At 45.8% G+C, this 27,896-nt stretch overlaps 1 protein-coding gene across 1 annotated transcript in view; it reads left to right on the top strand.

Moving 5' to 3' along the window:
- The first annotated feature begins 6,746 nt into the window (after positions 1-6,746).
- The window catches only part of LOC144141984 (cytochrome P450 2H2-like), a 69,385-nt gene continuing 48,235 nt past the window's right edge, over positions 6,747-27,896 (top strand). The window contains exon 1 of the mRNA XM_077673415.1: positions 6,747-6,920. Within this exon, the coding sequence (XP_077529541.1) occupies positions 6,891-6,920 (30 nt within the window). The 5' untranslated portion in view covers positions 6,747-6,890. The remainder of the gene's footprint in view (positions 6,921-27,896) is intronic.

Genomic DNA, 27,896 nt, shown 5'->3' with positions numbered 1-27,896 from the left:
GTGTCGAAGTTCAGTCGCCTCCAGGGGTATGTATGTATTGCACCGTCCCGGAATACGACCGCCCCCCCGCCCCCCCCTCTATCCCCCCCGCCCCCCCCTCTATCCCCCCCGCCCTTACACTTTCGCCTGCCGCGAACCATGTATGCGTTTGTTTGTTTATTTATTGTTGGGTTATACTGCCCGGCTACGCCCGGCTCTGGTATGTGTCAAGCGAAGCGCGTCTTGTATTCCTTGTTTTTATGCCGCACGTGCTGTCTCTTTCAGATAAGCAGACTGTTTCGTGTTAACTTCACTAGCCCAGAGTAATCTTCTCTGATCTACAATGTTCTGGATGTAAATCCACGGTTCCAGAAACCCTCGCACCGAAAGATAAAAGCCTGCAGAGCAGACGCCATGGCATTCCGATCGTCGGCGCTCGCTCGCACACGTCACTTTGTTGACTGCTGCTTCGCCGCCTGTGTATTCTTTGAGTTGTTAGGGGAGCACAAGTTCACTCCAATAAACGCGTTTTCCTTCAAGACAACTGCGTCGTCTCTGGCTTCGTGACACGCCGTTCTTTCCACCTCCACTTTCCTGCTCGTTCTATCTCGTTTGTCTTCGGTGTCCCTTTCGTTCGCTCCGTTACGAGGGATGACGGAGCCGTGAAACCACAGTAGTGGGCGCTTAGTGCTGCGCGGTAAAACAGGGGTTTGAAAATTACATGTCAGTTTGAGTCAGCTCACTGTGCCATAAAATTTAAAGGGGCTTGTGGAACTCGTTCAACGAGGTGGGAAAAAACGTGGCGCATGCTAAAACTAGAACTTTGCAATTACTCTTGACGCATAATGCATAGAAATAGAAATGTGGGGGTGGAACTCGCCGAAGCTAAATATTTGCTAGGATGAACGCAGTAGTGAAGGGCGTTTCCTGATTGATTTTGATCATAAGGGGATCAATAGCCCAGCCACAATTACGGCAGTCGGCTTTTTCGCTTTCCGCCTACGAGTGCAAAGTGGCCTCAGCCGCTATGATTGCCATACGCACTTGAAAAAGCTCATCTTCACAGAGCGCTGGCGAAAAGTTAGTTTGTTGAAAGGGGGATGACAACATACCACACAAACCGGAAAGTCACAAAGGATACGTTCACTCAAAGCACATCACCTCCTCTCAGCGACAACCAACAGGCGACGGCCGTTTTTCAACCCACAAATGCCAAAGTCGGCTTGCGTATTAAATGCGAATGAATTTATTAGCCGGGGGTTGTCTTGCTCCGTTGGCCGGCGTGCGCCTGCATTCCTCCAGCGCGAGCGCACGTGAGCGCGCGCACGTGCGCTCGCGCCTCGTAGTTCTGCCTTCGTCGTCATCGTCGTCGTCGTAAATGCGAATGCATTTGTGGGCGCGGCTATGGAAAGTGTGCGCGTGTGCTCCAAACCCTCTGACCCCATAGTCTTGGTTGGCGACTTCAACGTTGACGTGCGCAAGAAGAGTGGCGAGTGGCTGGTCGAGTACATGCAGACCAGGCACTCTATGCATTGTCTCTCTGCCGGCTTCGACACGTGCCCCACTACCATTCACGGGAGTTGCATTGATCTGGTCTTTACGCGAAACTGTGACGCGCGTATGCTTCTCAAAGACCCTTTGACCGTGCACTTTAGCGATCACAAGGCAGTGGTTATGGCCGTCAGGTACAACGATAACACAAACAGGTGCTGATGAATAAATGATTACGTTCACACTCTCGTCATTAATTACGCCATTACTCGCAACACACTCATCGGTGCACCCAATGCATTCGCATTTCTGCACGATTCCCTTCAGGGAGGTGCGGGGGAATTTTTTTTGTTGTTGCTGAGTCGGTGAATTTCATCAATAGCAGGAGATCAGTATAAGTTGATTGCTCGTTTTCTTTAGGCGTTTCCAATAGGAATGAATTGCACGTTACGGCTTTCAGTAAAAATTCCACTGTTACGTTGCGTTGGCGTGTCGTTTCAATTGTGCCTCAGTGAAGTGGAAATATAGAATACCGATCAGCACAAGATCTTCAATTGTTCAATTCTATACACTATTCCGGTGAGCGTACCAGAAGCGCGTAGTAGACATTACCATCCAGACAAGGGATTTCACTGAGCTTTGGGAGAGAGCCTTGGCCAGCTCCGGCCTCGAAGATCAGCTGCGCCTGATCGAAAGGGCTGTCGACGCGGCCCGAGCTCAAGGCATCCTGGAATGAAGACGCCTCTCTCAAGCAATTTCTGGATTATTTAAAGTTTATTCTCTCTCTCTCTCTCTCTCTCTCTCTCTCTCTCTCTCTCTCTCTCTCTCTCTCTCTCTCTCTCTCTCTCTCTCTCTTTCACTGAAAAATTGTATGCACGCTTCTTCCTCTGAACACCCTTCGTTGAGTGGAAATGATGAAACAGTAAAAAAGACGCCTTCCTTCTATTCTGCACACTAGCCGTTAGTGCGGAAATCTGTACGTAGAGACATGTTCATTCCTCAAGCCTTGAAAGAATGAACCTTTAATTCTAGCATGTTGATGGGCTGTGCGGCGCACGCGCCGCTAGACGTCCCAGTCTACTGCAGCAATACATTGGTGATAGCACAGCCCAGTGAGAAAAACTGGCACAACGCAGGAAGATGAAGTGAAAGGCTTGTAACGTGATCAAACCCTGAGAATTGAGTTTTGAAGTTTCAGTTACTCCAGGTCGCATGAAATATAAAGTCAACTATAATAAAGATTTGGATCTTCTTGGAATTGAGCCACAGCCCTCACATCTGTTTGATGCCCGAGTTCGCAGTTGTCTAACAGAAGGTAGTCGTGGCAGAATCCGCTACAATCAGCCTGCTGTGTGTGTACATTACCCTGCTCCTTCCGGCCTTACCTCATTTCCATTGCGAAGCTGTTGGTTCAACAGTCGCAGTAGTCTGCACTCGCTTGCACTCCCCATCTCGGCTTTTGCAATGTAGGGGAGTTGCCTGGGCTTCACGAAAAAACGTCCTCTCAGCGTAGCAGTACTTGCAGCGTCAGCAAGGTAACTATGATCCGTCCTCACGAAGGTGAAGAGTAGAATTATGAGTAGTCCACTTTTGGTTAAGTTTTGGTTCACTAGGCGAGTAACTGCATTGCTGAAATTACAAAATTGCCGATGGAGAAGCGACATCGCGGCACAACGTCTCGTGGATAAACAATGAATCAGCTTAGAATAGGGTGACCCGCCGAGACAAGTTGTAGCTTGGTATGTGTCCTCATGAGGGGCACTCCCGTTTCATAATATATCAATGTGCACTATCATGGACAAATGAAATACGAACCCAAAAATCTTAACGAAAATACACAAATGCCGCAACATATTTTGTGAAAGCCGTATTCCGGGACGTCAGTACAACAGTACCAAAGTTTGGAAAATGTGACTTTGTATTCTTACCACAACTGCGCCATTGAAAGGTCTTCAAGAGAAATATTTCCAGATTTGGCGTGCTCTCACTCATTATTTTGTGTTTTCATTTCATTTGCCAATGACTGTACACAAAATTATGACGTTCTTTGCAAAGACATACAAGGGAAAACACGCTGCCCAGATTAGTGAGAAGTGTTTGAGAGGGAGATGGAAGAGATCTGATAATGTCGTACGTGTATCTCAATTTATTACTTGTGTTCCTCTATTTCTTGCACAGTGGAACGAAGGAACACTCCCTCGGAAAGGATTCGTTTGTAGTACCATTTCGTGTCGCACATTACTGGCAGTAAACGACAAACCTCTTCGCTCCGTTCACACTTACCTCTACGAGAGAGGTGCACACGTGCTTTGATAATGTTCGATGCCACAAAAAGTTTCGCAGGGTATGTATACTAGACGCAGTGGCTCCATGTGATTAGTAGAAGAGTGCCACACTTCGTCCGCCATCTCAAACGAGCTTTGTTACCAAATCTTAATAAACTTTTGGCTGACAGTTCCCATGGTGCGTCTACAGTTACTCTCGTTACTGAGTTTTCTGCCTTCCGATTACGGCTTGACCATTTACACATAGAATAAATGGGCACGCTAAACAGCGTGGCTGGCTCACCACTTTGCACCACTCCAAGTCATTTTGAATGACGACGGTCTACAGCGTAGCTTCCTTTAGGGTGTAAGTAGAAGTTAACTTTAGCTCACGAATACAATTTTTTTATTGGTATTTACAAGTCACAGCTCTCTTTAAAGCGACGCTGTTAGCCTCTCATTGTTCGGAAAATTTGGAATCGGCAAATTCGCCGCACACGCAGAACGCATTCGTCAGGCTAATCAGGCGTGCAGTATTTAGCTCAGTATTCATGCAAAAAAGCTACAAATCAGGCATCGAATCCACATGATGGATGATAAGGGGCCTCTGAATTATGGGAATCCGCCCTCCCTCAGTTGTTCTGGTACATATTTCGTTTGTAGCTGCTCTCGAACGGGTAGGCGGACTGACGTTTTTCGAGGGTTAGCGCATGCGTCAGGCTAGGCAGGACCCAATAGTTCCTGCCTCAGACGCCAAGCGCACGCGTCAGGGCCTAACATATGCCTCCAAAGTAGCCGAGTATACGCGACAAGCCCGCCTAGACAATGAGGACCATTTTAAATCCTCCCCAATCAGCAAGTTTAGTTGTTTACAACAGCTCCTCTGGACATTCAATTTAGCAGGGCGACATGACGTTCATTTTTAACATTTAATTCTACTTGAAATGCTCGTACTCCCTAGGTTACTGTTTGTTTAGAATGGATTGCAGTAGATCGGTCAAAGCCATTGCAGGCTGATATATACGAGAAGGAATGCTTCATGTACGGTATGCGTTTCAACTTGTCAATCTGGCAAGCAGCCTACTATGACAGAATGAAGCGCGTGCTTGTACAGTGTGTTCAGTGCAGCGTTTCTTTTGAGTTTTAACATGGAGTTCATTTCAGGGCCTAAGTGGCAACTGACAACTGCGCTGTGCACACACAAGTGAAATGTGAGAATGCTGCACATCAAGGCCGCATTGTTAGAGGGTTGCCTTTGTTCGGAGAAAAGCCAACAGGATTCAAGTGCATCAGAACAAACAACTTTTATGAGGGATTCCAATTACCTGACAGTCTCGCCGGTACTTTAGGCGGATAATTAAAACCTTACGGTGAGAAAATCTGGAAAGAGGCCCCACGCAATAACAAGTGTGCGTTTTGCTTTAAAGGCGAACTACATGCTGGCATACGCACACGAAAACAAACTTTCTTGTGCATTCTTGTTCGAACTGTTTCCTGGTATTTTTGTAACGGAAAAGTATTGGAGAATATCGTTCCGCCTAGGCCCTATAAGCATTTAGTTAAAAATGAATTGGCGTAAGCGGCCATGGCGTAAGCGGCCATGGGTGCTTTTGGCTTGAAGGCACGAACCGCAACGGAGGTTGTGGAATTAATGAAGTAAAAAGTTAACCAGGAATTAAGGCTTGTATTATAATTATGTAAAATAGTCTTTTGAAAGTCACCCTGCAAAAGCCAGTTTCACATTTTTGTTTTCTTTTTACGTCTATGCTACGTCATGAAATACTAGACAGGACGCCTTTTTCTGGGCTCTAAAGAAATATCCGTCGGTTGGGAAAGATCTCCACTAATGGTTGTCACCTTCCACGTCCTTGTATGTTTACGCGTTCGCTTTGTATATTTTTAATCATTTGGAGTACCCATATTAGTATTTACGTCCCATAAATTGCGTTGTAGTTTGCCTGTACGTTTTTTCACGGGATCAACATTCATTGATAGATAAAAACAGCTTGTGAAACAGAAGCAATAAAAAATACACAAACTAAGTGATCAAGTCAACGAAAGCAAATCAAATGGTAATCAATGATCTCGGTACAGGAGGGTTTCTTGTCCCTCCTGTCCCTCCTGTGCCAACAAAGTCCCTGTCAGGTATTGTTAACATTTAGTCCTTTGTTTCAATGTTCAGCTGGTTTCTTCTAAACTTGATCTGGCTACTTTTTCGGTACATCCATACGAACAAAAAACACAGAAAAGAATATGTGAAAATGCTAGGTAAGTAGTCATGTAAAATATGCAAAATGTCGAAAGTTCATCCGTAGCAATATTTCACCTTTCAAAGTGAACTATAGATAATACTCGAGGCCAGCATATCTAAATAAATGGCAAAGAGCTAAGCATTGATAAGTACAAAAGGAAAAAAAAGCTCGCGAATAAACAGCTGTAGAATATCTCAAATTGATTGCTAATCAGCGGCTACGAAGGGACAAGTTTTCATTGTTGCGCAGGGCTATTTGCTCGCACAATACATGCGGGTTTAACAAATATTGAAAGAGCGCCACTTTAAATTGTCTTTGAAAAATCAGTATTTCGAGGTTCTATATGTTTAAAATATAGAATACTCATTCTTTTACAGCAAGCGAAACACACAATATTTGCTAGCCTGGCATGAGAAAGGTACAACTTCGTATCAATGAGGTTTTATACGTTAGAACAATTTTGTAGAAGATATATGCTTCCGTGCACCTATAAGGTTGCATCAAAGCCTTAGAAAGCTGCCTATAAATTTCATGCTGCTGCTCTATGTTGTTTTATATGTACAGAATAATATACAGTCCCACCTCACCATATTGAAGAATTCGCTGCAACCACCTAAGGCATACAAAAAGCCAAAACATAAAATAGCAGTTACACCGCACAGGTGGAATGAAGGGCCGGAAAGTCAATTGCATAAAAATGCATTGCCCATCCGCAAATGTTTCGCTTGGAAAGCCTGTTGCATCGCCTGGTAAAAATATCCCTAGTTGAGCTTCGCAGCTGTGTGTTAGGCACGCACTGCCCGGCTGCGATCTGATTGGGTTGACATATACCGACTAGGCAGAGGCTGCAGGAAGCACGTAGAGGGCAACGTCAGGTCTTACAGCGCTCGACGGCATCAGTAAAATGGACATACCTTCCGTGCCGACCATTTTGGTAAGAACTTCTCTACCCCCACTGAAAAGTTTTGTCCTTATTTTATGCTACGGATAAACACAGGAATAAATACTTTAAAGCAAATGAAGAAACGCCATAAAGGTGTGTGGGCAAGCGAAGAGGTAGGAGATAATGTCGTGCGGACCGAACCCGAAGGGGTCTCACTAAAACCGGTCAAGGTGGCGGATTTTAATTACCTTCCTCACCAAGACCTTCACATTCCTCGTCATCATCATTCGCATCATAGCTGTCACCGTGCTTACGCCCTGGTTTGGACGAAAGCCTGCCCCATTGCCTGTTAATTTCTCTTAACTTGCGCTCTCCAATAAATTTCTTTAAGAAAGATTGTTTATGCAATCCTTTGTATGGAGGTTTCTGCCTACCGTTGTCATGATCTTGCATATTGCTCATACTCTATAATGAATGTGTTTCCCACTTTGCCAGTACGCTAACTTAGAAGCCCCGGAGAATTAAAACTGTCCTAAATCAACCTAAACTGACGTCAACCATGTGGGTTCCTTATTCAATGGCTTCTTTTTGTGTGTAAAAGTAATGTTATCCTGCATCTCTCCATGGCCCTATTAACTTCTTAAGCCTCTCATCACTGAGAAATTACCGTACGCCGTACGTACCGGTTTTATGCCGCTCACTCTGAGGATATGGGTAGCTCACTACTCATCTATCCAGAGTGCTTTTAGAATGATCCACTTACCACAATTAGTATAAGCCTGAACGTTTTATCCTAGAAAGGGGTCTTCAGGCATTTGCAATTATCAGCATTGTTTTTCTCAGAGTTTGTATCTAAATACCAGTGTGTCGAACCGAAAAAAATACCGGTTCAGTTACTGTTCTGGTTCAGGCAAAATCATTTCGCCCCGGCTCAGTTCCGGTTCGACAAAATCACATACCGAACCGGTTCTCCACTTCTTTTTATTAAATTTTACGAACACTCCTGCTTTTTTGTGGAACTCAACTTCCTGTATCATCCCAGGGCTCATATCTGGGTAACCACATTCTGGTAAATATCTGTCGAAGGAATAGGACAAGTTTATTTGCAGCCACAAGTAGGTCTTCGTGTTCACAAGTCAGCGGAGGTCTTATGTCATTTTCGCAGCAGCTTTGGCCGTCATCAGCGTGCTCACAGCCAGTGCAGGCTGATTCTCTGGGGCACCCTTTTCCCACATTTCGGGTCCTTTTATTGGTCTTCGCTAGAACATACCGAAGTCTCTTCTAAGCACTAGTTTCCAACCGACAGTTCACCATTTACATGTGCGCCTACACACAGGGTGGTTCAGCGATCCGGTCGAAAATTCCTAAGGGTAGGTTTTTTGTAAGTTTATGAATTCTCTTAAACAGCAAGCTATCAGGTTCAGCGTACGTCAGAAATTATGAGAAACATGCCAATTACATAGGTGATTAACTGACACTGTCTAAGGAACTTTTCAATTAGCGAAGTTTGGCGGGTATTGCCACTGGCGAGATTTTAGCCAAGGAGATGAGGCGGCGGTATAAGGTTTCAAAACAAAGAAAAAGGCACACTGTGAAGTCCTGCAGCACTTCAAAATCAAGTATTTTTTTCCGCATGAAACCGAAACGCTCCGTAAATGGTGCGCCAGAATCTAGGGCAAACCCAACCTCCGCTGATTACGTTATGCAGTGGGTTTGGGGCCCAATTCAGAATTCCTCTGGTTATTTCGCAGGCTTGGAAGTTTAAACAAACACCTTACACAACGACTCGTGTTACCTTTTCTTGGTAGGCGCAAGAAAGAGGCCAACCATCGTCCAATCCGCAGTCGTAAGTTTTGAGAGCCCTAGCGAGCATTGCCAGAAATTTTTCCTTTTCTTTTTATATCGACCGCTTGTGGCACGGTTACCAGGCGATCTAGATGTGAGGCGTCAACTTCCCTTCATTTATTTGCTAGGTTCATGCGCTGTGTGTTTATAATCGCTGCCTTTTAGGAAGCACATCAGACAAAGGAAATGTTCATTTAAGGAGTGAGGAGGGCTTTCGCGGCAGGGGTTACATGTTGTTACACTTTTTGTCGCTTTTAGCACCAGTTTTACAAACGCGTTTACTTTTCTTTTAAGGAGTTTGTTTTCGGGGTGCGCGTGAGACATGGCTATTGCAACCATATCTTTTACCTCGTTTGATTTTGATTTTTTGATATTTGATTTTTTATTTATTTCTTGGCAAAAATGACGGGGAGGATGAGACTAAAGGCGAACGTGGCCTGACAGAGGCCTCAGCCACCCTATTTACAGCGTATATAACAACACGTCTGTTCACAAATTTAGGCATGATTGCACAATCGTAATAGAAAGAAATAGCACAAAGCAAAGTCATTACTACTCTTCCTATGTATTATGTATTATAAGGATCAAGATTAGCGACGCCGCAGTGCTAATATTGTGAAAATGGCTCCGCCAGCTTAACTCCAGTACTCCGTTGCCTGGAAAGTAGACATTGAGCTCGCCTATGTGAGCGCGCAAAGTGACGCGCAGCTTCATTGATGCTGTATGCTGCCAAACATCGTGACAGTCTTGTGGCAGCTCGGCTGACGTACGTATCGATATTTAAAGGGACACTGAAGTGAATTTGTCAAGTTCCCGTTTTTGCTTGCACTGCGTAGACTGGCTCAAATTAGCACACTTTTCATCGCTTATCCGGTTGACAAATCGGTAATTATTTTACAAAGCGCGAAAGAAGAAAAACTACCATGCGCGGTTTGCGGCGACCGCACCAACTAAGGCTGTGACGTTGAGAGGAGGGGCGCCGTGATTGGACGATGCCCAAGGTTAGCAATCACACAAGTTTCGGTTTCGGTTTCGGTTCTGTAAAACATAACCAATGGCTTTGTTGGATGGGCATTCTCAATATCTCAGTAATCATCGTACCGCGCTTCTGCCATGTTGTCGGCTGCAAAATGCACAAGATAAGCCTCCCAGGACGGCTTGTAGTCGTAGCATTCACTAGCCGAGACCTACACAGTGCATGAACGCCCTCCACGTACCCGCAGACGCCCAAATGTCATGCGCTTTTCCCCCATATTTGGAGCTTGCCTCCCTCATGCCTGTATCGTAAAAAGCGTGTTCGCACCAGGCCAAGGGTCTGTTCATTCTGGCCTGTGCCCACTGCCTGCAAGCAGTCGTTGCTTATGGCAACAGCACGCCAACGAGAACTAGCTAGCGCGCCAGTGCCAGCCTGTGCGCGTTTTGTGAACTAGTTCGTGCAGCCATGAACGTTGCGGCCCCAGAAAAGGTGAACTCAATATAGAAAACATCGGCGGAAAACAAAAAAGTTAATTTACAAAAAAAAAGCACGTACCCGCGGGGATTCGAACTCGCGACTCGCAAAACATTTACGGTGAATTCCTACCGCCCCCGACTGCTAGGCTACGGAGCGGGACGCGAAAGCCTTGCTAATATAGGGTATATATTGTACAACCGGTTTACACTTTTATTTAGTTTTGGCATTTCAAGCCGCTTAGGTGACTATTTGTTGTACTGCGATCGTGCAGTAAGCGTCGCCCGAGTTTCCACAGTAGCTCACGTCTAGCAATTGCATTTCGTAGACGGAAAAGCGTTCGCAGATGCGTAGTCGTGCTGCTGACCGCTGTGCTTGTTCGCCCAGCGTAAAAATGTGCTTCCCGCGCCCAAGTTTTACGGTGTACGGTAAAAATATCAGTTGATTTTATTTGCTTAGTACCTATATTGACTTCGCTGACTCTTCTCCCGCCTTCAAGAGGCCTTATATTTTCCTACTGGCGTACCAGGAAGCGAAGCGTCGCATGTGCAGCGCTTGTGTGAAGCGACCTTTACTTGGAGCTAGATACAGTGTACAAACAAACCAAGTAAAGAAAGGCACATTCTTCAATTCACAAACGTGTCCTGGCTTCGTTTCAACTAAGCGAACGAATTGCGACCAAGCAATTTTGTTTTAACCTCCTTGATTGCGACGACCCGCCGGCGGCCGGCGGACGAAACGCTGGGCCGACTGACTCTGTCGGCCGGGGAGCCGCGCAGTAGCGCAGCCGTGGCGCAGCCAATCGCCAGCTCATCCCCTCCTGACGTCACACAAAAACGCCACAGAAAATGGGCGAGCGTAAAGAGAGGAGGACAGCGTTTTCGAATTAGTTTTTCTACTAAATAAAATCGCGTAAACGCACCTAGAGTGGTCGAAACATGGCCTGGGGACTCCGGACTACAATTTGCGCTAGTAATCCCGCAATGTTTACATATCACTTCAGTGTACCTTTAATAGGTTTATAACCACTGGATCAGTCCGTGCACAGAAAATAATGCGTCCAGATACTAGAACCGATGATTTTATCATCGATGTGCTGGCGTACGCTGCTGTCAGATCGGAAGCAAACGTCAGGGAAAATGCCAGCGCCTATGGAGCGGGCTAAGCTTCAGCTTGGAGGTCACTTTCAAGAGACAGCTACCACCCCCCCCCATCATGTGTATTGTCGCCAAAAGCTGCGACCCAGCAAAGTTAGAAAACGGCTCGATTTTGGCGACTTACGCCTTTTGCAACGAAGATCCGGAATTTCCCAACAGAGTGCCTTGTACTGACGAGGCCTAATTTCGCAGGAATGGAATGTCAGTTTGCACAACGCCCATTATTGGAGCGATCAATCCTTGCTTCGAGAGCATAAGCAGCAGGTAAGGTTGTCAGGAAACGTATAGAGTGTGGACTTATAACGGCCGAATTTAAGTGCCTACTTCATCAAAGGAAATCTTACAGGAAAGAAGCGCACAGAGTGCATCTTAAAAGGGGCAAAAGGCAGGACAAGACGTCCTTTCTGTGTTTGTCTCATGGTGACCGCTGGCTGCGCTGAAGAAAGTGTGGTTCCAGTATAACAAAGACCCTGTACATTTTTCTTCACTGCCTTCTAAATTCATCGACGAGCCTTTTCCCAACCAGTGAACCGGGTGTTCTGGAACCACGTCATGGCTGTCTAGGTCACCCGATTTTTCCCCCTTGGACTTCTTTCTCTTGGGAAATGTTAAAAATGAAGTTTTTCACATGGAACCAGCCAACCTCGAGGATATGCCACAATGTCGGAGAAGCTACCTCGAGAACATTCGCAGACAGATGCTTTGATCTTGTATGAACTCTATGACAGAGTGCCTTCGCCGATGCGTCGCAGTGAACGGAAAGCAATTTGAGCACATCATGTAAATATTCTGGGCTTTCGTCCAAAATTACGTTACTATGGTGGTGGGCCCCAATACGCCTACAACCAAATGAAGTATTCAAATAAGCCAGTTTTGTTCATTGCCGTTTCTTCTATGACTCAAAAGAGACAAACATATTATCAAGTCGAGATTTCGTAATCCTACCACAGGACTTCTTACATGTGATCGGACGGTAGCTCGTACGAAACAACGTCGCGCTACAATGACCAAAATTTGTAAGCTACGGATCCGATTTTTTAGGTGTCAAGACGATACCACGTACCTATGACTCTTGAGAGTTGCATGTCACAATACCGGTGCCAGAATACAAAACTCTGCCCTGACCCAAAAGCATGCCTATATTCTTTCACCGAAGCTAGCTTATTTCAAATGCAAATTAAAGAACTGCTTGCGAAGATAACTGCACTGACAGAGCTGCAGGCCAGTGCCTAACAGCAGTTTAAAATCAGCAGCTGCGTAGTTTGCAATGACTAGCCTCTGCCTTGCGCCCAGTGAGTATGCAAAAGATAACACTGGCTGCTTCCTACGCTGAGCGTTGAACATTTCTAGCTAGTGGTAATACCACGTGCATCTCATATTGGCCGCCGCAGTCATTGCATCACGTCCCCAATACGTTTCTCAAGACTTCTCTCCCTCTTCTATCGCAGAATTTTGTTCTTGAGCGGGAAAAATGAAGGTTTCGCTGGCGCTGCACGGATTTATACCACGACTTCTTTTCGTCTTCTCAGGGGCTACAAAATCACCACTGACAAGACAATACCACCAATCTTCGATGCTTAAGAAGTTTATTAGTGGAGTTTAATTAACCAGATTACTCATTTGCGCGCTATAAGTACTTCCTGGCTTCCGCCGCAGATACCAGAGTTTTTTTTCTCGAAGACCCTTTGTTACAAATTTTTGAAAGTTTTCGCTGAAATACCCTATGCACCATACGCAACTCGATATGCAAATGAGTCCCGAGGCCTTCACAGGGCCTTCAAGTCCAGCACGTCTTTTTTTCAATCCTACAAACCTTGCAACACGTGCTGAAACACGTGTTGCAACGTTTGTAGGATTGCGTGACTGCAGATGTTTTTTTTTTGCAGTAGGCGTCAATGAACTGCCTCCTCTTTTGTGAAATGTTTGCGGTAGTGGGAAGGAGATGAGACGGCAACACTTTAGTTGAAGTAGGTCGTGATAAGTGAGCGGCACTCAAGCTTCGCTGTGGCCCCCTAGTAATGGCAGATCTAGGAGAGCCGTAGCTCAGGAAGACGCACGCGGTCGTTCGTTCTTGTCCAGAGAGCTGTTTCCTGTTGTCAATATAACTGATACCGAACGGAATTACCGGAATAGTCATTTTCGCAATCGTCGCCAGTGTATCGTCATTTTTGATGAATAAGTTTGTATGGGTCGACGTTGAGGAAATTTCGAAAAGCTATTTGTCTGCCTAATACCCTTGCTAAGTTTTCGGCTTTCGCGGTGGATGTGACCTTCAGCTCCACGCGTGTTTCCCTTGCTTACAGGAATCTTTTGGATTCCAGGTCACTGGTAGTTTGTTGTCGCGTACTTTTGTAAATAACTCTGAAGACTATGGCTTGACTCCTAGACTAGCTGGTTGGATCGATGTACCGGTCGTTAATAAGGGAAGCCTTAGTGTCCTCACTGATAGAGGAAAGCAACTTTCCTTGATGATGATGATGAATGATTGTGGATGAACTGAAAGAAAAAAACGCTTCCCGTAGATGGAAAGGAACCTGGGTCTCTCGCGTTATGAAGCCGGCGTCTATCCGATTGCACCATTTTGACATGGTTGGAGCGGTTTACAAAACTCAAACGGCAACCAAATAATCTGTCGCGAGCAGAATGGCGTTGCTCTGAGTGGCTCCAGAGTACCACATACACGCACTGTGTGATTGGCCAACCAAACAGTTTATCACGGGAAAGGTTCGCAATTCAACCATCGTCATCGCTACAGGGAGACGTGCTTGATTTTTGGGGTTTGCACACATTGAGTATGAGAGAAGGTGTACGCATTTGCCGTTCCCTCAGGATCTATTTGGTGCGCGTATTTTCAGGTACGTATGATCAGTACATTTTGCTTCGCTACACGTTTGGGAGCTTGTAACTTGTTTGTGACCGGTCATTTTAGTTTGGCACAATCTGCGCTCAAATACCGGCCTCCTATTCACGGTCAGCCTGAGTATGCCCGTCGTGGTATGCCGTCGTGCGCCGGCGTATCTTGCCTGCTGCGCTGGACGGTTTCTGTTATTGAGCGAGCAAGCAACTTTACCTCTAAAAGCTGCTCCTATTGTCTACTTCACCAAGGCCGGGGACACCCATCGTGGGCAGATTAGCAGGGTCCGTGCGTTTAGCCATTAGGATAGGGTCACAACGACCTCAAGCAACATGCTTAATGCAGGCTCGTCTAGGTTCTACCGCGGTCCGGGAAATGGTGCTGTACTTCGTGGGAAAAGCATCGAATAATATTATTTCAAGACCAACCAATGGGACACGGGGGCAAAATTTCGCGCCATCCTTCGTGTACACAAATCGACAACCAAACAGAAAATAGCCAAGTGCGATTGCAAAGTCAATTGCCAAAGGCCAAATCTTCCTCCCATGTCTCGAAAAAGTGAGGCGTTCCCCCGTTTCCATACTCTTGAAGATGGCTTTGTTGTGCGCAAGAGTGTCGATGTTTCAGCTACTTCGGCAGAGTTCTAAGTTATTGTATGATGTTCCCAGCGAACATTCTAACGCACGTGGATTTTCAGGTAACTGCGTTAGTTTTTTGTCCACAGAGTTTTTGATTCTTCGGCAGTTACAGCACGTTGTAGAAAAGGGAAAGATTGCATTTTAAGCGTAGGATAAGAATTCATTCCTCAATTTTTTTTTGAAGAGGGCAGTGTGGTAGTCGTCGTCACAGGGAGCACGGTATGTGAGTTCGTGTGCCTCTTTCATAGTGCGTCGTTGCTCCGGCTGTCCAGGTGACGTTGTTAACGCCGTGAATTATGGATGAGCATATCTCACCGAAGCGCTTCGTACTCAGCCTCCTAAAAACTGTAAACTGTCCTCTACGAGTCTGTAATGATTTATGCTTCTATTTAGTACTTCCGCTATTCGGATCACCAAAAGGATGGCTGGAACCTCCAGTTATTATTTCGTGTATGTTGGAGGGTCATGCAGTCACAAAGGTTGCCAGAGTAGTCAACTGCGACAATTGCGGTCTGATGCTTTCGCGAATCCCGGAGAGTCCGTGTATACTGTGGTGTCATGATATTAAAATTTTCCCCAAATAAACTTAGGCCTGCCATACAACCCTTTCTTGTGTAGGGTTTTTGGTACAGGAGAGTTTTTGCTCGGGGTCACTGGATGGGTGCGAAGTCTAACAAGGTGTGCAGTGGTTTCGTTTCGAAGGGGATATGACGGCCCCTCCCGATTTTGTTTTCACATCCGCTTTCTTGGTGCTAGGAGAGTGATTTCTCCCATTTCTCGAAAGCGTTAGGGAGACACAAGTTGAGGACCTATTCATCGTCATTATCCACAACAATCTTTTTATGACGACTGCAGCGTGAAGGCCTCTCCCACTGACTTCCACCGCTGCTGTCCTGCGCTTGTCGAGTCCATTCTTTGCTCCGAATATTGTTATTTCACCCCTCCATCGACTAAACGGCCATCCCCTTCTTCTAGACCCGCCTACGCGCATTCATTCTGTTACCCTGGCGGTCCTTTGATATTCGCCTCACGGTCGAAATTGCGAGGTTGAGAACTGCCTTATATGCTGTCATGATGATTGTGTTTCCGTCACTTTCTTTGGTGCGGGTAAATTTGCTGTACGGCAGGCTCTGCAAGACTCTCGTCATGATCAGTGGTAGCATGAGTCTTACCGCTTCTTTTCTCTTGTTCTTGCTCTTCTCTTGGTTGGACGTTTTGATTTTGGGCAATATCTGGTGAAGATTTTCCGCCCTTGGCGATTGTAAGTTGGGGACAACCCGTTTGTCTAGAACCCCCGCCGAGCAGCCTTACGTGGGTGTTTTTTGGGATAATATTGGTGCCTATTTAAGGTGATTTTTAAGTTGGCAGCGTAGCGTTACCTGTCGTTTACGAAACTGATCTTGAAGCGGACATAGAACAGTGGGGATATTGATAAGTATTTTGAAAACATATTTGGGGCCGGCATAAGCCCCGGTGGAAAACACAGCATGGTGGCTCAGTGGCTATGGCGTTGCGCTGCTGGGGCCAACAACGCTGGTTCGCTTCCCGGCCGCGGCGGCAATTTTTCTTGAGAAAGCAGAAAACAAAAATGCCAGTAAGTTGACATTTTCGCGCACGTTAGAGATCCCGAAGTGAACAAAATCCTTCCGGATGCTTCCACTGCGACATACCTCGTAGCCCACGGGTAGCTCCGGAGTATGAATTACCACAAAATAAAATTTTTGATCTGGTCGAAGCACGCTCTGGTGTTATGACGTAAGTTGCGGCCACGACTGGAGACCGTGTCTGCCGAGCATGCTACCACCGTCGGGGCCTAGAATAACTTCAGCACGCAGGCACAGCACCTGGTGAAAACGCATGTCCTTTCTTTCGCATCCGACGTTGTATCATTGTTCTGCTTTCCTAACTTCTGTTTCAGTACCACCACATTACAGGTTAAGCAGAGCCTTCGAATCTTGCTGCCCAAGTCACAGCTTTCGGGGAGCAGCGGTGACGTATTTCCGTGGACGCCTATTGAGCACGGGGGACAGCGGACGGCAAGGAGACACGGGGGAATAGGAAAATGAGCCTAATAGTGCCAGCGCGTAAAACCTATGCTTGCGAATAAACGGCGAGTACGTGAGCCGTTTGGGCTCTCCCAGAAAATTATTGGAGAGCTAGATCGGGAGGGTTTCGGAGTGGAGCTGAAGATAATTATGAATAAAACTTAAGTATGCTAACTAAACATGCTGGCGCCGCCTTTTGTATCGTAGGGGACGGAACAGTGCAACAGGTAGCAGAATATAACTACCTTGGCAAAATGGCCAGTGCTGACCCAAACCGCCAGAAAGAAATACGGCGTAGAATAGGACTTGGCTGGGATCCATTCGGCAAGCACTCGCAAATAATGAAAAGTAAGACACCTCACCCCTAAAAAGAAAGGTACTCAATCAATGTGTCCTGCTCCTAAGGACATAGGAGAGGAAACGTGGCGCCTTACTAAACAATTTGAAAGCAAACTCAGGTCCTCCCAACCTGTCATACAGCCAATGTTGTCAGGAGTAACGCTTAGGGACAGAATATGAGCTACCTGGATCAGGGAGCAAACTTATAGATAATATAATTCAGGCAAAGAAAAAGAAATATACTTGGGGTGGGCATGTGGTACGACGAATTGACAGCAGGTGGACCACAACGACAGCCTAATGGACATCGAGAGGCTGGACCAGAAGAAGAAGAAGGCCATTAACTCGAGGGAGGGATGCAATAAGAAAATGCGGAGCAAAAAATGTCCTCGGGCAGCACAGGACAGGAGCCGATGGAGGTCAATGGGAGAGGCCTTCGTCCTGCGGTGGACCTAAATAGGCTGTTGTTGTTATTGTTGTTGAAGAAGAAGATGGTGATGATAAATACGCCTGTGATGCCCCTAGCCCATATTCAATGTAGTTCGTCCAAACAATCGCGCGTCGAGCTCGTAACACACCGTTCGCGGCACGGTGTCGAATTTGAACGTCCACCTCCCCCACAGTCCCATGTAGACATCAAACGGTGCGACCATTGGTTGTCTCGTCGCCATCGAAATTCACGACGATTGGAATGTCTTAAGGTCTGCTCGCGCTGTGGCTGCGGTGCGCTTGTCTATATGGGTGTTTTTTGAGCAGCACCACAACATGACTTAGATGGGCGAATGAGCTCATCGTTCTAAATAAATTTAAATATTGAGTGGTAAATTAGGCGTTTAAGCTCTTTCTGCGAGATAGTGAATCTGTTTTGCGGAATCGGTGGTTCCCATCTCCTTGTCTGCGCTATTCCCCGGTCCTCCACAATGTCCTGTAGCGGGAAAACCTAGAAAAAGAGTAAAATTCGATTTCGGTGACCTACGGTATTGGCGAAATAGTTCGAAGGCACTCACGGTGCATTTTCTTGAGCTGCGCGTGTTGTCTTTACGTAAGGTCAAGGCAGATTGACCAGAAACATGCAGTTTCATACTAATGTGTATTCGGAACATTGCTGGCGCTGGGCGGAACAAGGACGACGAATTACACACAAATGAAGCGCACCGTTTGTGCGCTTAATTTGTGCGTAATTCGTCGTCCTTGTCCCGCCTAGCGCCAGCAATGTGCCGAGTAAAAGATCAACTAGCCCCATTTCAAGCTCTAATGTGTATTCGACGAAATTTTGGCGCTAGCGTGTTGCCAAGCCGCGCTCCAGAAGGGTGCAGCCATCTTTCATGTAGGGCAATTCAACTTTGAACTTTTGTTTAGCATTACTCCACAAAAAGCTCAAGAGTTGCCCTTGTGCTCAAAAAGCACAATACATTTGGAAGAGAAGATTTGAAGTCTTTTAGTATATTAGTGGAACTCCACCACATTTATTTGACAGGAAACATTTAGAAGTTTCATTAAAGACGAATAAGAAAAAAATAGACGCACATCTGCACACTTCGATACCCTTCTGCTCCTCCCACATGTATCCCTCCTTTCTCTCCCGCGAGGACATCTCAGGCTCTTCCTCTGTCTTCTCGCTCCTCCTGCAAGAAACACGGTGTAGGCTTGTTTAACTCAGCTCAGTTTTTCCGCGTTCCCTGCTCGCCCGCCATCTACTAGGGCCTTTCCTTTACTGTTGGACTTCTACTACTGCACCTGATGCATGCGTCAGCGTGAGCGTTTTTTTTTGTATTTTGCTTCAAAATGTAGCTTTCAATGGGATTTTTTATTTATTGTGCTAAATATAAAGCGCACACCTATTCTCAGTTAAAAGAACACTGCCTAGTATTAGTGATGCGTTGATGTTTCCAATTGTGCTGTATTAAATATGCCGAATAAAATTTTTTCGGTTCAATAATGTTAAAAATTATAAATATGGTGCTAGATGTAGTGGTTTGAAACGATTTTGCCCATAAAGACATGTTTCATATTTCGTTCCTCTTTTTCGGTAGTTGTTCAATCGAGGGGCAGACCGAAAAGCCTATGAACGTTTTCGGGTGGAAGACCCCCAAGGGAGAGTGTCGTTTATTAAAACATTACAATTTATAAATATCTGGAAGAGCACGAAAAACGCATGTGGCTAGATATTCCAAATAGCATGACACCATACGCCCAAAATCGCATGGCCTCGATATAAGCACACCTAGGATAGCGCATTCGTTCCCTTCGTCACGACACCGCAGAAGCGGTTGCCGATGCGCCGGACTATGAGGAATTGCTACCAACGTCACGTTGAGCTGGTCAGTCCCTCTTCTAAACTCTGCCCTCTTGATTCGTACCCTATAGGAATCAGCCCGCTTGTTGAACTAATGGGGATGCTCACTCGTCTCTGGTCCACATTACATAGCACGATATACTGCAACTTTCCTGAAAACGCTGTTATGTCTAAGGCAAAGACACCCCTCTTGATTGCCTCCCGCCCCCGCTGTCCACGCTCGACGTCGGTTGCTCCGTTAGTAAAGGCAGAGGTGTCATTCACATACAAATTGCTTTTAAACCGCTTGAAGGGTTCTTGATCACGATGGATGTCAGAAACTCCAAACTGAAGTGCATCGTTGGCACGATCCTCCATTGCGGTGGGTTACACCGTATTGGTTAAGGTTTTGGGCTTGCTGGTTGTCGGTGCTGATCTGGAATTTCTGATGCGTATATGGTAGCGCGTGCGATGGCTAGGTGGCGATTGCACTGGCCCATGGTCTCCCAAAAAGAACCGCAGTCACTGCCAAATGCTACGTCTCTCGGCTTGTTGTCGACAGTGGTCATGGTAACGTATATTTTGTAGAGGATGACACTCGCGCCACCACCACCTCCTCACAGTTATTTGGTCTCCACAAGTAATGTCAAGCTCTGGGATTTGCTGTGCGGCTTGCAACCAATCCGTCCGTGTGTGCTGCATATCACTGTAGAGGAGTCCGTCCCACAAACTTCGTCATCTCCAGGATATTCAAACCGTCGTTGTAGGCGGCGCGGCGTTCAAGTCAGGGTGGCGCACGTTTAAATTCCAGGTGATCAACACCCTCTCCATTGGGCGACGCCGGCAAAGGGTGAAAGGTAGAAGTACGACAGCCACTCTGATTTTCATAGCGCAAAAAAGTTTCCGCTACCTCGAACCGATGACGTACGGTGAGCTGCATATCGAACAAACAGGCCTCTGCGTCCACATTTGATTAGATACAAACCGTCAAGGTTCAAATAGACCCTCCTTACTCAATAAGCTTTTCCCGGTGCTGACTGTACGCATGCAGAGCTTTTGAGTAACACAGATACCCTAATTCCTCATATGGGACGTTTTTAGAAGTCTTCCACTATTTGTGATACGTAAGATCGAAAAAATAATTTTATTTTGACAATGTCGGGACAATTACGACGGAAACGTCTTCTCTTTTCACCCTGTAGGGCGGGGGTCCGGTGCCGAAGCCAAAGCTGGCGAGGTTTATTTGTACTTGGCGGTACCAGTAGCACCTATTGAAATTTTGCTCAATGTACTTTGAGGTTCGCGTAACGAACGACGCCCTCCCAGCGATCCTCGCTAGTGATGGTATACGGAATGCGGGGGGATTGGAGCGGGGATAGTGGGATGCTATGACACTGCTTTTTTTTGGGTTAGCGATGTGTGAAGGACAGAAAAATGCGAGAAAATAGACTTTTCAACCACACTTCAACAGTTCTACTAAAACTATTGCTATACTATAGGGGCAGATTAGTGGAAAGTGTAGATATAACCCTGCATTGCAAATATAAACTGCTGTATGTGTCGACACAAAAAGCCCAACTGAGTTGTTCTGTTATAATAAAATTTAATTGCTCAACTTCGATGGGTGTGTTTCCCGTCATAGTCCCTATTTTTTTACCTCGCGAGTACGGTCCAAAATTAACTGGTACGACTGCCCTGACTTAAGGCAATAATAATTTTTACAAGAACCTCAGTATATGAGAATTTGTCTTTATGTTACCAAAAAGTGCCAACAAAATAAACAGTGAACTCAAGAAACTAGAGAACACCGGGGAACTGATAAAAACTGGGGAACGGTGACACAGTGGTATAGAACATGGTAAAGAGTTCAAGCAAACGAGGAACAGTCAAGGTCCACGAAGGAAGGGAGGTGATACAGTGTGTGGTTCATGGCGGCAACAGGGTTGTCTTACCTCAAGTCCCGGAGGTGCAGTTGTGGTGTTGCAGTGTTGAAACGTCCAGGTGATGTGCCGTAGCCGCAGTTGCAGAGCGCGCACCAAGCTCCCATTGCACAGGCGTTGCGGACGCAATTCTTTTGGGGCGCCACTGTCTCCTCACGACGTCCGGACAACCGACACGCTTTCAAGCCAGACACGCTTGGGAGAAGAACTCCTGGAGGTTGCAGTTGTGGAGGACCTCTTGGGGCACGGCACGGGCCCGGTCGCCCGACCGCCGCGCATCCCGGTCACGCTCCACCGTCAGGGCGGTTGTTCGTCTTCTGGGCATCGCTTCTGGTAGCGGCCGCTGTCGCTGGCCACTTCCGATTGGTTCGCAGCCAGCGCAAGCTGGTGTTCTGGTCTCTAGCCGTCGCCTCCGTTTGCGGACAGTGTCCTTGGCGGCGCGCGCCTTGCGACGTCTTCTTCGTAATCCTTTTTAGTTTCACGTATTTTCTTCTTGGGGTGGTGTTTCTTGCGGTTTCGATTTGTTCGTGTGACACCGGATTCCAAAGGCATCCGCGACCTGCGCAGCTGGTGCTAGGCCCGGTGCAGTAGGCCGCTGAGGTCTCGTTGTACCACCCCTGTTGTTCGCTGTTGCGTCCGCGCGTCCGCAGTATGACTTGTTCTCGTACCTCCAGCTGTTGCTCCTGCATCTCTTGCTGCAATCATTCTTGCATCTGCTTGTAGAGAGCCCAAGCTAGGGGACTTTGTTCTGCGCAAGTTGTTGAATGCACGCAGGCACGGTTCCTGAGGTGATCGAAATTCTTGCTAGGGCTCATAATTTCCTGAGGCTTGGTGATGTAGCGGTCTGGGACCCCAGTGCTGGGTCACTTGTCTTAGCGGTTGGTCTGCTTCTGTTCTTTCGTATGCAATGGCTCTCGCAGGGTGGCAGCGTTGCAGTGGCTATGTTGTTTTGCGAGCATTCCACGCCTTCTAACCATGCGTTCTTCTGTTGAGCGCTGTTGTGCTTGAAGTATTCAAGCTTCCCTTGCAGTTGAGTGATGCGTTTTGAAGGATTGGCGCTAGTTAAGAAGTAATACCGAAAGGTGGGCTAGTTGGTGGATGATTGAAAATGTGAAGCGCACAAATAACGCGAAGAGACAGGAGCGACACACACAAGCGCTCCTATCTGCCCTCAGTATTAGTGTGTTTTGAAGTTTTCAATCAAGATAGTTAAGAACCCCGTCACTTTGGCATCGCATTCCTGCCTTGCAGTGATGTCTTCTCTATCTTCGGGGCTTCGAGACACGTTATTTGCCGTATTATTCCCGAAATACCTCTCAGTCCCACCCATCTGTGCGCTTGTGCGCACCAGCGGGCAATCAGTCAAGCTGCTTTGGTGAATTCACGCTCGACGAACCCCACGTGGATGCGTATCCTGGGAGCGACTTCACGACGCAATCAGCTCGTCACACATTGCCTCCAGCGCCACCACCGAGGCTACAAGTAGCCGGATCCAGTGAGCGCGGCTTCAGAGGGCACGGCGGGACCACCGCAGACGCAACAATGACTCGTCTCGCCCTTTTTGTACAGGTCTCGCTGCCACTCATCGCCTTGTGCGCACCAGCGGGCAATCAGTCAAGCTGCTTTGGTGAATTCACGCTCGACGAACCCCACGTGGATGCGTATCCTGGGAGCGGCTTCACGACGCAATCAGCTCGTCACACATTGCCTCCAGCGCCACCACCGAGGCTACAAGTAGCCGGATCCAGTGAGCGCGGCTTCAGAGGGCACGGCGGGACCACCGCAGACGCAACAATGACTCCTCTCGCCCTTTTTGTACAGGTTCGTTCAAAATACGATTTCCGCAGCTTCCGTAGTGATAATAGGTGTGTTATTGTCCTGCCGTGCCCCGAAAAGTGTGTATCCATGGTTCAAGATGTTTGTGGTGTTATTTTGCTTTTGTTAGCCGGGGACGTGGAAAGCAATCCGGGGCCTTCCGATGCAGTCAAGGCACTTATTAATGACATGCGAACAGCTCTTCAAGAATCCATTGAAAAAATTGCCTCCTCGCAGTTGTCGCTTGAAAAGACGATGAACACGCGCTTCGTTGAGCTGAATAACACGCTTAAAGTTCTCGCACAGCATACAGAAGAAATCAGCCACTTAAAAACGGAAGTTTGTTCTCTGCAAAAAGTGGTACAAGAACAACAAATAAAACTAGATGACTTTGAGGATCGCAGCCGACGCCGCGATCTGATCATCTTCGGCATTCCCGAAATTCCAGATGAAAACCACTCCGCTTTAAAAGAACACGTAGTAGATAAAATTTTTCGCGAAAAACTGGAGGTTGTAGCGAAAACTGTCGAAAGGGTGCACAGAGTGGGCAAGAAAAAAACAGATAATCCACGTCTTGTTATACTCAACTTTTTCGACTACAATGAAAAAATGGCAGTGCTTCGAAACTGCTCTAAACTAAAAGGATCAAAATTGTCAATCAACCATGACTTTTGCAAAAATACTTTAGCTAAACGCTCAAACTTGTGGAAGTATGGCAAACAGTTTAAAGATCAGGGTCGCAAAGTAACGCTGGACTATGACCGCCTTCATGTGGACGACACTACCTATGTGTGGGACGAGGCTAAATCGTGTGCTATCCCATCTCGTCAGTCGAAACCCTCAACTAATGCAATTCAAACCCACCAGTCCAAATTTTCCACTCCGTCTTGATGCAGTACCAAACCACTGCGAATAATTCTGATGAATGCTAGAAGTCTAGTAAATAAATGTAAAGAGCTCGAGGAACTTATATTTCTTCATGATCCTCATATTCTAGCGGTAACCAAAACATGGCTGTCATCGAGTATCCTAGACGCGGAAATCATCCCACCGACGCACAAATTACTTAGACGAGATTCCCGAGGGCGGTGCGGAGGCGTGGCACTAATTCTAAAAAATGAAGTTGACTGCGTTCGACTCGAAGATTTTCCCGACCACGAAAGCATTTGGTGTCGCATCAATTATCGCGATTTATCTGCTATTTTTAGCGTCATTTACAGGCCACCCAAAAGCCCATCAAGTTACATGGCAGCCCTAAATGCTCACCTAGAGTGTACTCTTCGCCCTAAAGACAAATTAATATTGACTGGGGATTTTAACCTGCCGTGCATTGATTGGAACCAGATGTCAGTTTCTGGCACTCAAGACACGGAGAGCGCACGCCTGCTCCTTGATTCTGCACTTTTTTACAATTTAGAGCAATTAGTAAAAAGTCCCACTCGCATTACCGAAACAACCCAATCAACGCTAGACCTAATATTTACTAATTTTTCTGAAAACTCTTCCGTAACTACGTGCGATGGAATTTCCGATTACAAGCTCATCCAGCTGTCATTAGATGTGCGTAGAAAAAAGAAAATAACCCATCCTGTCCAAACATTCCCTGATTTTTCGGCCGCGGACGATGAAGCTATTTTAGACAGCTTGCACTTCAGTCTCGATCAATTTCAGCTTGGTGGCGACATTTCATACCTCTGGGACAGATTTAAAACTCTGGTCACGTCTTGTATTTCTGCATACGTTCCACTGCGCAAAAAGAAAATTAGGCACAACAACCCTTGGATCACACGAGAGATAATTCAACACGCATTCCAATTCCTGATGTGGTATTACACCAAGAAGGCATATTCGCACTTCTTTTAAATCTTGATGTAAAAAAGTCATGCGGCGCGGATGGCATACCAAACATCTTTCTAAAACGATATTCTGAAATACTTTCGCACTACCTCTATGTACTTTTTGAGGCATGGCTCAGGCAGATCACTTTGCCACATGACTGGTTGACAGCGAAGGTAATTCCCATACCCAAATCCGGTGACATATTAAACGCAAAAAACTACAGGCCAATTTCATTGATTAGTACCTGCTGCAAAATATTGGAACATATAATAGCAAGCCATATATCGAAGCACCTTGAGGATACCAACTTTTTTGTTGAGTACCAACATGGATTTAGGCGCAAGGTATCCACAGTAACACAATTAGTAACTGTCATTCATGACTTCGCAACCGCAATTGATAATCACCAACAAATAGATGCTGTATTTTTAGACCTGTCAAAGGCATTTGACCGAGTGCCGCACAATTTACTTCTGGCTAGACTAACAGAGATTGGTTTACCCGACATTATAGTTCGATGGATAAAGGCTTACCTTGAAAACCGTACCCAGTTTGTGGAATGCGACGGTGTTAGGTCGGATAGTCTACGTGTCTTGTCAGGAGTGCCGCAGGGTTTAGTGTTGGGACCCTTGCTCTTCTTAGTGTACATCAATGATATTGCAAAAGATATTGGTGATGGTGTAAAGGTCAAATTGTTTGCAGATGATTGTGTTGTTCACTCCGTTATCAAGAGTGGTTCTTATCAGGCTGTACTGAATGAAAATGTTTGTAAACTCGTGGACTGGTGCGATAAGAGGGGAATGGAAATTAATTTTTCAAAATCAGTTTCGATGGTATTTACAACAAAAAAGAATCCGTTTATTCACACTTATGTTATTAAAAACCGTGATCTCGAAGTTGTAACGTCTGTGAAATACTTGGGCTTAACAATTACTAATAAACTGAAATGGAATGCGCATGTTGATAATATTTGCAACAAAGCCTTTCAGAAGCTATGCTTCTTGAGAAGAAAACTGAAAGGCTGTCCTTCTAATATTAAATTAGAAGCTTATCGCACCTTGATTCGCCCAGTCCTCGAGTACTCATCAATAGTTTGGGATCCGTTTCATGCCAAGAATATTACAAAGATTGAACGTATCCAGCGTCTTGCTGCACGGTTCATTTTGTCAGACTACAGAACATCGTCATCAGTAACAAATATGATAAAGAAACTCGCCTTGCCGTCACTTCAATTCCGCCGCCAGGTCGCGCGCCTCGAATTTCTTTATCTACTGTACGACAATAAAACCGGCCTGTTACGCGAAGATTATCTGCTTCCCGCACCACAAAGGTCATCGAGGATCACTCACAGCAAGACCATACGTCCGTACTTCGCCCGCACTAAAATATTTCAGAAGTCTTTTTTTCCTAACACCACAGAACAATGGAACTGTTTGCCCCTCTCGATTGTGGAATGTACAAGTGTTGGTGCATTTGAACATGCATTGTATAATCACCTTTTGTAACCCTCTCCTGCTTGGGCAGCGATGCTGCCTGCAGTATTTCTAAATAAATAAAATAAAAATCTAATGCTTTCATTTGACCGAAAAAAAAAGTTTCCTATCTCAACACATTTATTGTCTTCTATAGGGTAATAAGAAAGCTTGTCGAAGTTATTTTGAAAACCAAGAATACAAAAATGAACAACCTAAAAGTAAGCACCAACATAAGTACCTTGTACCCTGACCTCACAAAACGAAAAAAATAAATATGGACAGGAAATAAAACAGTTGAATGCACCATCTATGTAACGAATTGCCACAGCACAAAAACCATATTTTGCAAAACTAAATTGATTGGTTATATTTCCCATTAGGGGAAAGGCTTGAGGATACTTTCTATTCATGGTGAAGAAAGGCACACTATGGTCACAATAAGACACAAGACGTCCTTTGGCCTGCATGAAAAACAGGAAAGCTTGCGTCGAAGTAATTTCTAAATTTCAGATTGCAGTCGTAGAAGTAATTTTCATCCCCACAGTGGAATAACAAGGTGTTCTGCGCTGCCGCATCAAGAGTGCAATAAACAATTCCCTTTATTTGAGAGTTGTTTGCTTGAATTGCGAGACGAACGAATATTAGCACAGTGATATTAGTCACTTGTTATAAAGTAATGCGGAAATATTTCCATTGCTTTGCCTTGACGCTGCGAAATGTCTACGCTGTAATAATCGCTCCCTGGTGACGATGAATGCAGCAACGCACTGCAGGAAAGATAAATGCACATTTTGAGAGGGCACACAATGATGATAACGACGGCGACGATGAGGACGACGATTATGATGATGACATTGAAACTCGAAGCGGCGAGCGGCGTTCTATCCCTCACTTCAATTCCGTGTTCAGTCACAGATTCGAATCCCTGGTCGGAATTGAACCTAGGCCTCTCGCGTTAAGAAGCTGGCGTCTATTTGATTTAGCTATTTTGAAACGGTCGAAGCGGTCTTGATTTAGGACTTTGACTTTGATTATGTTTTAAGGTAGAAAGCTCTGCCTTTTACCAGCCTTTTTCTTTAACAAATGGCTTTGATTTTCTTCGGTGAGGCTCAACACTTTCGCGCCTAAAATATTTTGAAGTGGCTGAATGTACACCAAAATAACACAAATGATATTGAAAGTACTTTTCTCGACGTTAAAAAAATTTCATAGGGTCATCAAATTTTAGGCACTTAGATTTGGTAGAAATGCAAAAAATCACAAACTGAGTAAACTATTCAATCTAAATGTATTTCTTGTAATGAAACTGTTAGGAGTCTTTTACAGAGCAAGGAAGCTTTTCTTATATAATAGTA

The sequence above is a fragment of the Haemaphysalis longicornis genome, unplaced genomic scaffold (assembly GCF_048455015.1).
Source record: "Haemaphysalis longicornis isolate Haplotype H1 unplaced genomic scaffold, Haemaphysalis longicornis Haplotype H1 scaffold_6, whole genome shotgun sequence".
Taxonomy (NCBI): Eukaryota; Metazoa; Arthropoda; class Arachnida; order Ixodida; family Ixodidae; genus Haemaphysalis; species Haemaphysalis longicornis.
The sequence above is the reverse complement of the archived record's forward strand: the minus strand, read 5'-3'. Positions and strand labels throughout refer to the sequence as shown.